The following is a 12,925-nucleotide window of genomic DNA, read 5'->3' on the forward strand; positions in this document are numbered from 1 at the left end:
CACCCCACCCCCTTTAGAGAAGAAGAAACTGAGGATTGCGGTGGTTAAGCAGCCAGCCCTACCCTGTGTGTAAGGAGAATACGCAGTAGGATCCATATCCCAGCCCTACCTATTTCTGCCTCCATCCTGAGTGTGCAGAGTGGCCAACGTCCAGCAGAAAGAACCCCAAGGGACAGGCGAGGGAGCAGAGCATCACTTCCTGATGTCCTAGGACATCCTGGCCAGAAGCCTGTCCCTGCGACTGCTGGGAACACGCTCCTTCTGTACAGCACCATGTCTACAGGACTACACCTTTATTCCCCAGTGGCTTGGGCCCCCAGCTGACCTCATCAGTGTTCCCCAAAGCCAAGGCCAGGAAGCGTCTCTTACATGAGCAGCTGCTATTCACAAAGATCAAAGATGAGGCATCTTATCAGACAAGCTCCTCATTAAACTTTTACGGGCCAGATTCCATTATAAATGAGCAGTCTGTCCTAGGCCACTGAGCTCATTCCTGGGCAGAGAAACCGGGGGGGGGGGGGGGGGGGGGGAGATGGCGGAAGGGATCACGCTGCCTGGAGTTCAAATCCTACCTGTGCCAGACTAGGAATGTGTTACAGTTAACTGAAATGTCCCTCCAGTCACATGCATTAAAAACGTCTGGCTAACAGCTGGGAGGGGGAGGGGAGGAGAGGGCCTGGGAAGTGATGGGATCATGAGGACTCTGCTTTTCATCAACGGATTAATGAACCGTCAAGGAATTAACCCATGGATAGATATATAGTAACTGATGATATTGTTGAGCTTAAAAGTACACACCCCCATAACTGGCTTTTAAAGTGGGTTCTAGGGGACTGAATTTAGTCCTCAGCTTGTACACAACCAACTGCAGCATCTCTCTAAGGGGTGTATTTCACCTCTCGCTCCTTCTTAATTCTGTTTCCTGGCTGCCACGTGGTGAGCAGGATCTGTCGCAGGATTGGCTAACGTGCCTCTGCCTCATCACAGGCTCCAGATGATGGGACCAGCGACCATGGACTGAAGTCCCAGGAACTTGAGTTTGAATAAATCTCTCAAGTTATTCTCTCCTTATCTATCACAAAGTCTAACACACAGGGTATGTCAAGGAAGAGGCAACCTGCCTTCCGGTGTCTGAGTTTCCCTCTTATGAATGGGGAGGGCCAGCATTTCCAGGCCTGCATGGCGGTAGGTCTTGATTTTACTTCACAGATGGCCTGACCCAGAGGTCTCTTTGCCTGAGGGTCCTCTCAGACTATGCAGCTCCATTCAGGGCAGGCTGTCCACACAGTCTGCTCTAGGCTCTCCCTCCATCTGCTGACCTGTCTGTTGATCTGTGGCAGGTTTTAGAGAGAAAGAGCTCCAAAGATAGACAGCAACATAGCTGGGGAAGCCATGGCAGGAGGGACGAGGCTCCTGGTAGGTGACATGCCCTTCCAACGTCCTCTCCCATCTGCCTGTGGAGAAGACGGTTCTTTAAGACGCACAAAGCAGATACAGTGCGCCCACAAACAGGTACGGAGCCAAGAATCCGGAAGCAATCAGCCACGTTTCCTCCTGCCCAGCTGCTGCCCTTGCTGAATGGCTGAAGACTGTCACAAGCCCCAGAATCACGTTAGTAAGTCACAGGTGAGTGTTTATCAACAACAACGACCTTGGGAAAGCCATTTTCAAAGCCTCCAGACTAGAAAGTCAGCTAGCTGAGTACAGTCCCGGCAAAGAAATGACCATCTTAACTGACAGTGTGCCAATGTACGGGCTGGTATCTCCATTTGTATGCTCCTGCTGGAAACAGGCGGGAACTTATGTTTGTAAAACGGTTCCCTCGGGGGACTTTGCGTAAGGTGTGCCCACCACCTGGCATTCCGTCTACTGCCTTCACACGCCAGCCAGAGTGCTGACTTTCCGTGAACTGACAGTGAGACCCCAGAGCCATCTGTCCCCAGCTGGGGCCTTTCTGCCCTCTATAAAGAGTGGCCTTGCAGGACTATAAACTAAGTTTAACTCAGGACCAAGTGATCTGCAGGGAGTCGTTTGCTGTAGTCAGACATAGAATGTGGGGTGGCTGGAAGACACGAGAAGACAGCAGGGCACTGGTCACTCTCCAGCACACACTCCATGCCTTCTGCAAGCTGGGGTACGAATGAGGTCAGGTCACCCCGGGTGGGGCTGAGGTTCAACTGGGAGTGGGAGAGGCACAGGAGATTTTAATGTTCCCATTTCAGAGGGGGCTATTGCTATTGTTGAAAGGGCAGTCAGCCCACAGCTCTGGACTTTGTTCCTGGATATAAAACAAGTAGGGACATCCCTAAACACTGGCCTGTGTAAATTTACAAATAAGCAGATCCCCCAGGCCTCATCCTGGGCTAGAAAAATCAGAATGTCTGAAGCTGGGTTCCAAACATCTTTATAAGGTATGTGTGGGGAGAAGGGGGCGGAGATGGAACTCGGGTGGCAGGGGCTGCCTGACACACACAGTCCTGGGTTCCATCCCTGACGTAATAAATCAAGGATGGTGGTGCACATCTGTATTTTCAGCACCAGAGGTGGAAGCAGGAGAATCAGAAGTCCAGTGTCATCCCCAGCTACAGAGCAAGTCTGAGGCCAGCCTGAGCTATGGGAGATCCTGTCTGAAAGAGAAACATCCCAGGTCACTCAGACTGGGGCTTGCTACCCTGAGAGGTTTCTCTAAAGTCTTCTAGGCTAAAGGCAGTTCCGACTGACTTTCTCTGGAAGCCCAGAGCAGAGCAGAGCTGGCCCACAAGCAACACGGAGAGCAAAGCGGACACCAGATTCCTGAACCATCAGCATGGCCTTCCGCTTAAGGGCCCAACGTGCACCATGAGAGTGGTTCTTTTCTGGGGGACCAGCCCCACCACACTCCCCCACGTTCCCTCCAACATCCTGGCAAAGCTGTTCTAAGAGCAGAGACCCAGAGGGGAGCAAAGGGCTCCCTTTTTCTCATGGCAACATGGGCATTGCAGATGCTACAGGTGGGGTTATTTCCAGGCTCAGCTGGCTTTTTCTTCTTCCTCTGAAATTTTGGGAGCGTGTCCACATTGGGGGGTCACAGAGAAGCCCTGACCAGTGTACCCCCATCGCTGGTGTTTTCCACAGCCAAGATGTCGCACTACAAGTTCAGGGACAGTATCAATGTACACGAGCATTATGGGAGATACCGCCCGCCATACACAGTCATCAGATACCGCCACACACGGGCATCATGAGCGATACCACCATACACGGGCATCATGAGCCATACAGCCATACACGGGCATCATGAGCCATACCGCCATACACGGCCATCATGAGCCATACCGCCATATACGGGCATCATGAGCCATACCGCCATATACGGGCATCATGAGCCATACCGCCATACACGGCCATCATGAGCCATACCGCCATACACGGCCATCATGAGCCATACCGCCATACACGGCCATCATGAGCCATACCGCCATACACGGGCATCATGAGCGATACCGCCATACACGGCCATCATGAGCCATACCGCCATACACGGCCATCATGAGCCATACCGCCATACACGGCCATCATGAGCCACACAGCCATACACGGCCATCATGAGCCATACCGCCATACACGGGCATCATGAGCCACACAGCCATACACGGGCATCATGAGCCATACCACCATACACGGCCATCATGAGCCATACCGCCATACACGGCCATCATGAGCCATACAGCCATACACGGCCATCATGAGCCATACCGCCATACACGGGCATCATGAGCCACACAGCCATACACGGCCATCATGAGCCATACCGCCATACACGGGCATCATGAGCCACACAGCCATACACGGCCATCATGAGCCATACCGCCATACACGGGCATCATGAGCCATACCGCCATACACGGGCATCATGAGCCATACAGCCATATACGGGCATCATGAGCCATACCGCCATACACGGCCATCATGAGCCACACAGCCATACACGGGCATCATGAGCCATACCGCCATACACGGCCATCATGAGCCACACAGCCATACACGGCCATCATGAGCCCTACCGCCATACACGGGCATCATGAGCCACACAGCCATACACGGCCATCATGAGCCATACCGCCATACACGGGCATCATGAGCCATACCGCCATACACGGGCATCATGAGCCATACAGCCATATACGGGCATCATGAGCCTCACCGCCATACAAGGGCATCATGAGCCATACCGCCATACACGGGCATCATGAGCCATACCGCCATACACAATAATAAGCAAGTTGGCATGGAAAGGGACTGGTGATTCAGCTTATGCCTCCAATCACAGTTTATCATCAAAGAAAGGACAAGACTCACACAGGGCAGGGATGTGGAGGCAGGAGCTGATGCAGAGGCCACGGTAGGATTCTGCTTACTATCCTGTTCTTGTGGTTTGCTCAACCCCATTTCTTACAGAACCCAGGACCACCACCAGGGATGGCAGCACCCACAATGGGCTGGGCCCTCCCCCATTGATCATGAATTAAGAAAACTCCCTACAGGCTTGCCCACAGCTGGATCTTATGGAGACATTTTTCTCAGCTGAAGTTCCTTCCTCTCAGATGACATAAAACTAGCCAGCACAGATACCCAGCAGTTCTCACCCGGTCTTCATCCCATGACTTTTTCCTGGGTAATACATTTGACCATCATCCCTGCTCCTGGGGCCACGGAGAGACAAATGTCCATAGTCCTCCACTGAGGAGAAAGACTCCCTCCTCCCTGAGTCCCATTTCTGACCTACCTGTGCCCCCAGTCTGTCCTCCCACCTGTGATGAACTCTCTTCTGGACAGGTAAATGGAGACCCACAGTAACAAATCTCAAAGAGCATGCTTCCAAACCTATTTCACAGACCACTGCTCCATCCTAACTCGGGCTAGTGAGATGGCGTAATCAGGAAACTGTTGTTCACCTTCAAGCATAAAGACCCGAACTGAACAAAGCTAACAAAAAGGGGTGACGGTGACACACACCTTTTAGAGGCAGAGGCAGGCAGACCTTTGAATCCAAGGCCAGTCAGAGTTACATAATGAGACCCTGTCTCAATATCCCCCTTCCCCTGCCACATACACATACAAAAAAAAAGCTGAGGAGCCAGTGAGATGACTCAGCGGGCAAAGTGCTTACTGGGCAAACATGAGTACTGAGTTTGGATACCCCAAATACCCACATAAAATCTGGATGTGGTGGCAAGTGTCTATTAGGCCAGCCTCCAATCCGAGAAACTCGCTGACCAGCTAGCCTAGCTGAAATGGTGAGCTCCAGGTCCAGTAAGAGACCGTGTCATGAAAGAATATGATGATGATAACAATGACAACGATGTGAAGAACGGTAGAGGAAGATAATTCATGGCGTGTGTTTTCAATCCACTGCTGGGGGGACAGACAGGCAGAACCTCAGGGCCTGCTGGCCACCCATAATAGCCTACTTTGTATGGGTATTACAGGTCAGTGAGAGACCCTATCTTAAGAGGCAAGTTCCCACCGAGCAGTGGTGGCGCATGCCTTTAATCCCAGCACTCAGGAGGCAGAGGCAGGCGGATCTCTGGGAGTTCGAGGCCAGCCTGGTCTACAAGAGCTAGTTCCAGGACAGGCCCCAAAGCTACAGAGAAACCCTGTCTCAAATGAAAAAAAAAGGCAAGCTCTTGGGAACAGCAGCTGAGGCTGTTCTCTGGTTCCACTCCTATGCATGCACAGCCACAGTCGCGCAAATAAGCGGGCTTGTGGCTGTTACAAATGACAACTCAGAGGATTCCACCATTAAGATCATCTCAGTGAGAGGTCTTGGGTTTGGCATTCAATGGGGATACTAAGGCGGACTGCCATTTTGTTAAGAGATTTATCAGAAGAGTGGTTAGCACCATGGACAGACAGACAGACAGCAGCATGACAAAAGCTCCAAGCAGTGCTCAGGACCACGCGGCAGAGCTGGGGTCCCTTCTTATAGGTCTCAGAAGTCATATAATTGGTGGGTGTTCCACAGTGGACCTGCATCTGGGGTGGAGATGTGGATCTCCACGGATGTGACAGGGTGGGGAGGAGGGCCACACTGAGTTGCGGTGCACCCAGTATATGCATAGCCCTCTGGCGTCCCAGAGTCTAGCAACCCGAGGCCTGCAAACTTCCTTGGGGATCTGAGAATGGCATCTGCCACTCTCCTGGAATCACAGCACCTGGGGGAGTCTGCAAGGGATGGGGTTGCAGATCTACAGACAGACTCTTGGGGAGCTTGCCATTTCCTTCCCAGAAGCTCTAAGAACAAGCTCCCCAAAGAGAAAACTGGATCTATGGCTCCACTAGCCTTCAGTCTGCAACCTAACGTTCAATAGATATGCCCGCTTCATAAATAAGAAAAATGAGGCTTGGGGGTTCATATGAACCACCTCTTCTGCACTGGCAGCAGCCTGGCAGGGCTGAGATTACAGCAAGTCCTTGGGTATGATCCAGGCCCTCCTATGGGTATATGGAAGGCCAGGGACCATGGAACTCAGAGCCTGCATATTCAGATCCTCCCCTCCCGGAGTTATGGATCCTAAGAGCCACAGGCAGGGATCTGAGTGTTCAAGCAGTGTGGGGCAGGAAGGGGCTGAGCAGAGCACCAAGTGCTCCCAGCAGTAAGCAGAAGCTTATGACTCCGAGAGGCAGGCCGGGGCTTAGAGATGACACGGTACCTCATTTGCCGTGTGACGCTTGCGTAATTAGACACATTGGTGGTAGCAAGCAGAGTACCACAGGGGCTTGATGGATTGGGGACTCCACCAGGCTTGGACCACATTAATCACGGAAGCCAGAACTACGGGGCCATTTTTCTTACAGGCATCGTCTAGTTCTCACCTGGGATGGAGGGAGTAGGAGAAAGAGGAGGTGTGCCTCTTGGCCTTCTGGGTGGAATCCAGCTATCCTGATGTTCTCAAGGAGCCTCTCAGGATGACCTACCAAGTCACAGGGCCTACACTGCTTCCTGGCAGTGGGGTTGACAGGCAAGATCCTCCAGGGCTAAGTCCCCTAAACCACACAGAAGCGCATGGGCTACCTCCCAGCCTCCACACCAGGACTCGGTGATATCACATAATTAAGGACTAGCCCCTAAGAAGGCATGTATACTGATCTATTGAACCTGTCAATGTCGTCTGCATCATAGCTGTGATTTGGGGGAAGATGTTAGGATGCAGAGATGATCCTGGAGCCAGCTAGACCACCTCTAAAAGCAGCAGCAAGTGCCTCTGATAAAAGACAGCCATGAAGAATGCCATACCAGGGGAGGAGCGGCGTGAGGGCGGGTGCCGGGGAAAGGTGGGATGCTGTGAGGTTGGGGCTACAAGTCAAAAGATACAGGCTCCCAGAAATGGGGAAAGACAGAGGCACGTGTTCTCTCCAGAACTGCGTGAGCAAACATTCGTGTTGTTAAGCTACTGCGCTGGTCATTTGTTATAGCTACAGGAAGTGAGTACACACCCCGTAGTTATCCAGTCTGCTGCAAAGGTCACAGAAGCCAGTGAGCGACAAGGTAACTTTCATGGCTAAGGGGCTATGGAGATAGCTCAGTGGACAGGAGCATTTTCTGTGCAAGACATGAGCTGTGTTCTAATCCCCAGCACCCACTTAGAGAACTGGGCATGGCTGCGGATCTGTAAGCCACTGCTGTGGGGGGACAGAAACCAGAGGACAAAGGGGCTTCCTGGCTCTGTCTAGTTTCAGGTTCAGGGAGAAATTCTGTCTCTAGGAGTGACAGTGAAGGGCATCTGATGTCCTGCTCTGGCCTCCACTTGTGTGTGTGCACACACGCTTGCACACACACAAATTCATGTACTCGGCGTGAGATCCTGCCCAAGGAAACACAGACTTAAGGGAAAACTATCCACATTTGCATCAGATATGTGAGTTACTTCACCATATGGGTACTGGATGATATGGGATGTTAACGTCTGAATAGCTGAATGGAGGACACGCTGTTTATATTATCTACTTTTTACAACTTCTGCATGCTTGAATTTACTCCAAAGTGAAAACGTGGCTATTGTGTATGGTACATTATCTGTGTATGTGGGTGTGTGGGGGTTAGAGGTCCTCCTCTGCCTGACATGGGTCCCAGGGGTTGAACTTAGGTCACCAGGCTTGCACTCACGGAGCCATCTTGTCATTCCCCGACATTAAACTTAAAATTTGTTTCAAAAGAAAGCTGAAGTCCTGGGTTGTCTGTCTACTGTCTAGAAAGCAGTAGTTGTGCTGAAACAGTGTCACTGGTGGGCTGGCTGGAATGTAGCAAAGGTACAATGATTTGAACATCGAGTGCACGGCTATGCCAACCAATTTTTTTCTAGTGGGAGATAGCGTCTCACGGGTGGGGTGCCAGCGGGGACTCTCTGCTCAACACTCTGTGTGTGCATTCTACGGGTCTGTCATTGTCAGTACATCCCCAAGGGAAGCTCAGAGTCTATGTGGAGCGCATATGATAACAGTTTATTCTGCTATGGCAACAGTGTTACAATACAGACAGGGTCGCATTCAGTTCTCCTCAGGAGGTGGCTCTGCAGCTGAGGAGGTTCTAGAGCTTAGGCAGGCAACAGGAGCCAGCCATAAAGGCAGGGTCAGCACCCTAGACAAAGGCCAGAGTAGAGTGGGAGGGGAAGGGGACAGGCAGAGGGACTCGCGTCCCAAGCATGGACGGCGGTGCAGAGGCTGAGAGTAGGGAAAGGGCCAAGGCCTCGACCCCTGTGATGATTAAAACTGACCATCAACTTGGCAATGGGAACCACGCAGGAGACACACATATATGCCTATAAGGTCTTTCTATATTAGGTTATTTGGGGAGGACCCACCCTAACTATGGGAGGCACTATGACATGGGCTGGGGTCCCACACTGAAAAAGAAAAGGCAAAAGCCAACTGAGCACCGGATTCATCTCGCTCTGCTTCCTGAAGGTGGATGCTGTGTGACCAGCTGCCACGACTTCTCTACCACAATGGATTGTAGCTTCAAACCATGAACTTTCCTTCCTCATGTTGCTCTGCTCATGTTCTCTGCCCCTGCAGTGGGAAGAGTCATGGGGTCTCTCCTCTGCTAGGAGAGTAGTGGTGCAGGAGGCGGAGGGGCTGAGAACGGAGCAAACACCAAGAGAATGAGCGTCTACCAGGGGCTGGAGGTCCTGGGTGGAAATTCCAGGCACATCAACGTGTTCCCTTTCTCCTTCGGGACCTCAAGATGGGAGGCAGGAGGAGAACTCAAGGCATCACTCTAGGCTTGTTTTAAAAAGGAGGGGACACCTGGGGTAGTAAAAAGGGGGGCTCCAAACCATTATGCCAGGGCAGTCTATACCTAAGGTTATATTCCTGACTTGAGTTTGGGGTACTGGATGGGTGATGAGCCTCCAATCATGTAGGGACCAACGAGGAAGCTTAAAGTCCCAGGCCGTAGTGATGACACGTGACCCGAGCTTGCTACTCAGAAGAAACCAGAAGGTGGCAAGCATGCGAGTATCACCTGCTCATGGGTGAACAGTGGCTGCACACCAGGAGCGGCAAGCAGATGGAAGCCAACACTTACCCATGAACACCGTGGACTGAGTGAGGATCGTAATGGTACCGTCCTTCCTGGTGTCTCATGTCAATCGGCAAAGGCGCATGGAAAGGCGGCAGGAGCTGCTGAGGAACTGTGGAGAGGGAGGGAGAGAGAGAGAGGACTTCAAAAACTTTCCCCCTCCCTGGAAAAATAATTTTCAAAAGGTTTTAAGCTCCATGAATTCCTGAGCGAGAGTGGTCAGGACAAGGGACTCCGTGATGCCTGCGCTATCACACACCCACGAAGGGGATGAATAAATAATCAAAGCCAGCCTGAGAATCCTACATCTTCCACATAAAAGATCCCCAGCCGTGCTCTTGACAAAGACAAGCAGCTCAATGCTCTTTGAACTTGGGGAACCCAGCTTGGCCACAAATCAGGGCTGACAGTGCTGACAGAATCCGACTCCCGCCAGCTTCTGCCCACCCCGGCTTGGCTGCGTGTGGCTTCAGTAGCGTCAGGTAGCTACTTTGGATCTAGTGTGCACACGGGCTGTACATGTTTACCTAGAACCATCTATGAAACAAGGCCTGGTCTGGCTTGGGGGCATTTGCTTAGACAGCTAATTCTCTGCTCTGCGTACATAAATGTGTGTGTGTGTGTGCATGTGTGCACGTGTTCACATGTATGTGCAGACTAGAGGACGACTTCAGGTGTTGTCTTTAGGTGCAATCTGCACTTTTTATAAGACAAGGTCTCTCAACGGGGCTTGGGGTTCACTGATTAGACTGGGTTGACTGGCTAGTCCCAGTGACCCACCTGTCCCTGTCTTCCCGGTGCTGAAATAGCAAGCATATCACATGTCACCACTCCAGGTTTCTGACACGAGTGTGGGGACTGCATCCTAATGAGTGCATGGCAAGTTCTTTACTATCTCCCCAGCCCCAAACAATGGTAAACTTAACTCTTTTATCACAGTACCATGGAAGAGAATTTCCTAGCATTGAGACTACGAGGAGCAGCCTTATTTCAGCGCATCTATCCAGGCACACAGAGCTGTCAGCCGCCCCGATGATGTGAGAGATGCACAGTCAGACCCAGCCCCACTTCCCTGGCCACCAGCCTTCTGACTGCGGGAAGCATGCACAGAGGAACGGGAACGCTCCAGTCCTTTGCCTTTTCCCAGCCTACTTGTTAAAAGGCCCTGTTTTCCTAAAGCCTATAATTACGTTTGCCTCTGGGGCACCCAGGAATTTTCTTTCAATAAGCAAAGAGCATCCTGCAATTATCACGATGATTTGTTGAGCGCAGGCCAAGCACAGTCGGGGGCTGACTCAGCTCCAAACTGACACACGTGTGTTGGTGGTTTCAGTCCTGGAGGCACCCGCCAGCATGCATGGCTGGGAGATAACTGAGTGGACCCAAATTCAAAGTCAGAACCCACATGAAAAGCCTGGCGAGGTGGTGCACACTCATAAACCCAGCTCTGAGGAGAAAGACAGGAGGATCCCTGGGGCTCTCTGGCCAGACAGCCCAGCCCCACTGCCAGGTCTCAAATCCTAGTAAGAGACTGCGTCTCAGAAAACAAGGTGGACGGCATCTGAAGAATGAACAGAGACTAACCTCTGGCCTCCGTACACATGTGCACGTGCAAACATCACCCAGACAACACATGCACCTCACATATGGGAACATGCCCACAAACATAATTTTCACCACTCTAGATAGTCAGGCGACACCACACTCACGCCACGAGGCTGTCACCACTCCACCTACAGGACTTCACAGCACGCTAAAGTGGACTGCCCCCACCAAACAGCCCACTAGTCCCTTTCTCTGACAATAGTCACTCTGCAGTCAGTCTTTCATCAGTATAGCCCTTGTCCTTTTGTGTCTGGCTGACTTCACTCAGCGTATGTCCTTGGGGTTCACCAAATTGTGGAACAGGCTGTAATTTCTCTCCTTTTCAGGCTGAATGCTATTCTACTGTATGGATATACCACATTTTGTTTATCTGTTAAGCTGTTGGTAGACATTTTGATTTAACGCTATCAATTTCAGGGGACGTGGGAGACAGAGTCTTACTATGTGGCAGCCCAAGCTGACCTTGAATGTATGACAATCCTCCCTCTTAAAATTATCAGCCTGCTGACTGCTGTGATCGTAGCATGAGCTGCCCAACCTGCTTTAATTGGAAGAATTTTCAACGAGAGGAAACTTTCCCCCTGAATTAAAAAAGATTACTAATTTAGTGCGTGTGTGTGGTGTCTGCACGCACACACACGTGGGCATGTATACTGTATGCTGCATGTGTACAGGTACCCATAGAGGCCAGAAGTGGACACCCGATTCCCCAGAGTTAGAGTCGCATTAAGGGTCCTGATATGGGTACTGAGAACTGAATGGGGCCCTCTGAAAGAGCAGGAAGTCTATTACCCACGAACCATCCCTCCAGGCTTCTGAAATTTTAACTTCACCATCCCATGCCTGTGGAGCTCTCCACTAGGGACTAAGCGAACAGAAACCACATCTCTCTGACATACTAAACTGGCAAACCAGACCCAGCGGGGAGCCAGCGGGGAACAATAGGCACTTGAACCAGCCTGGTTCTGGTATCTTAAGCTGCACAGAAGCAGATGGCCTCCCTTTTCTGTGGCTCGTGTCTACGGCCCTCTGTATCGCCACACACAGTTCACTGGCCCACTGGCCCTTGCACCAGCCTGCAGCCCAGTCCCTGGAGCCCTGCTGTAACAAGACAGCACACACTCGTTCTGTCACTCCCAGGCTCACACTCAGGCTTAACACCCACAGCTACCATGCAGTCTTTGCAGCCCCAGCTCTTCATGCAAGTAAGTAAAGGGATGAAGGCTACCACCGGTTCATCTTAAGTCTTGGATATTTCAGCTCAGTGGAGGTCATCCCCCTCAAGCTCCTGATGGAAGCTTCCAGAAACAAACACTTGCCCAAAGCTCTCTGTGAGGAAGTTTTAGCTTCTGGCTCTTGAGAGGATGCCCAGGAACACCAGGAGAAACAGGAAACAGAGCTACGTTTGGGCTGGGAAGACAGTGCAGCGGGTCAGAGCACCTGCCGTGCAAGCATAAGGTCCTGAGGTCTAATTCCTGGAACGTGTGTAAAAGCTGGGCACGGCCACCTGGAAGCCAGTACTGTAGGGGACAGGGACAAATGTCCCTGAGGCTTGCTGGTTGCCAACCTACCTCCAGGTTCAGTGTAAAACCCTGTCCAAAGGAAGAAGGTGGAGAGTGAGAGAGGAAGATACTGATGTCCTGCTCTGGTCTTTGCAAAACGCACGGGCACCTGCACACACACACGCACCAGACATAGATCTATACACCTCTTCACCCATATATATATATACACACACACACACACTTAGATCCACACACT

General features: G+C 51.6%; 1 protein-coding gene across 1 annotated transcript in view; it reads right to left on the bottom strand.

Annotated features, from left to right (window-relative positions):
* Gli2 (GLI family zinc finger 2) overlaps nucleotides 1-12,925 on the bottom strand; it is a 284,190-nt gene that overhangs the window by 55,585 nt on the left and 215,680 nt on the right. The window contains exon 3 of the mRNA XM_075987716.1: nucleotides 9,566-9,671. Within this exon, the coding sequence (XP_075843831.1) occupies nucleotides 9,566-9,671 (106 nt within the window). The remainder of the gene's footprint in view (nucleotides 1-9,565; nucleotides 9,672-12,925) is intronic.

Source organism: Microtus pennsylvanicus, chromosome 10, assembly GCF_037038515.1.
Source record: "Microtus pennsylvanicus isolate mMicPen1 chromosome 10, mMicPen1.hap1, whole genome shotgun sequence".
NCBI classification, from domain to species: domain Eukaryota; kingdom Metazoa; phylum Chordata; class Mammalia; order Rodentia; family Cricetidae; genus Microtus; species Microtus pennsylvanicus.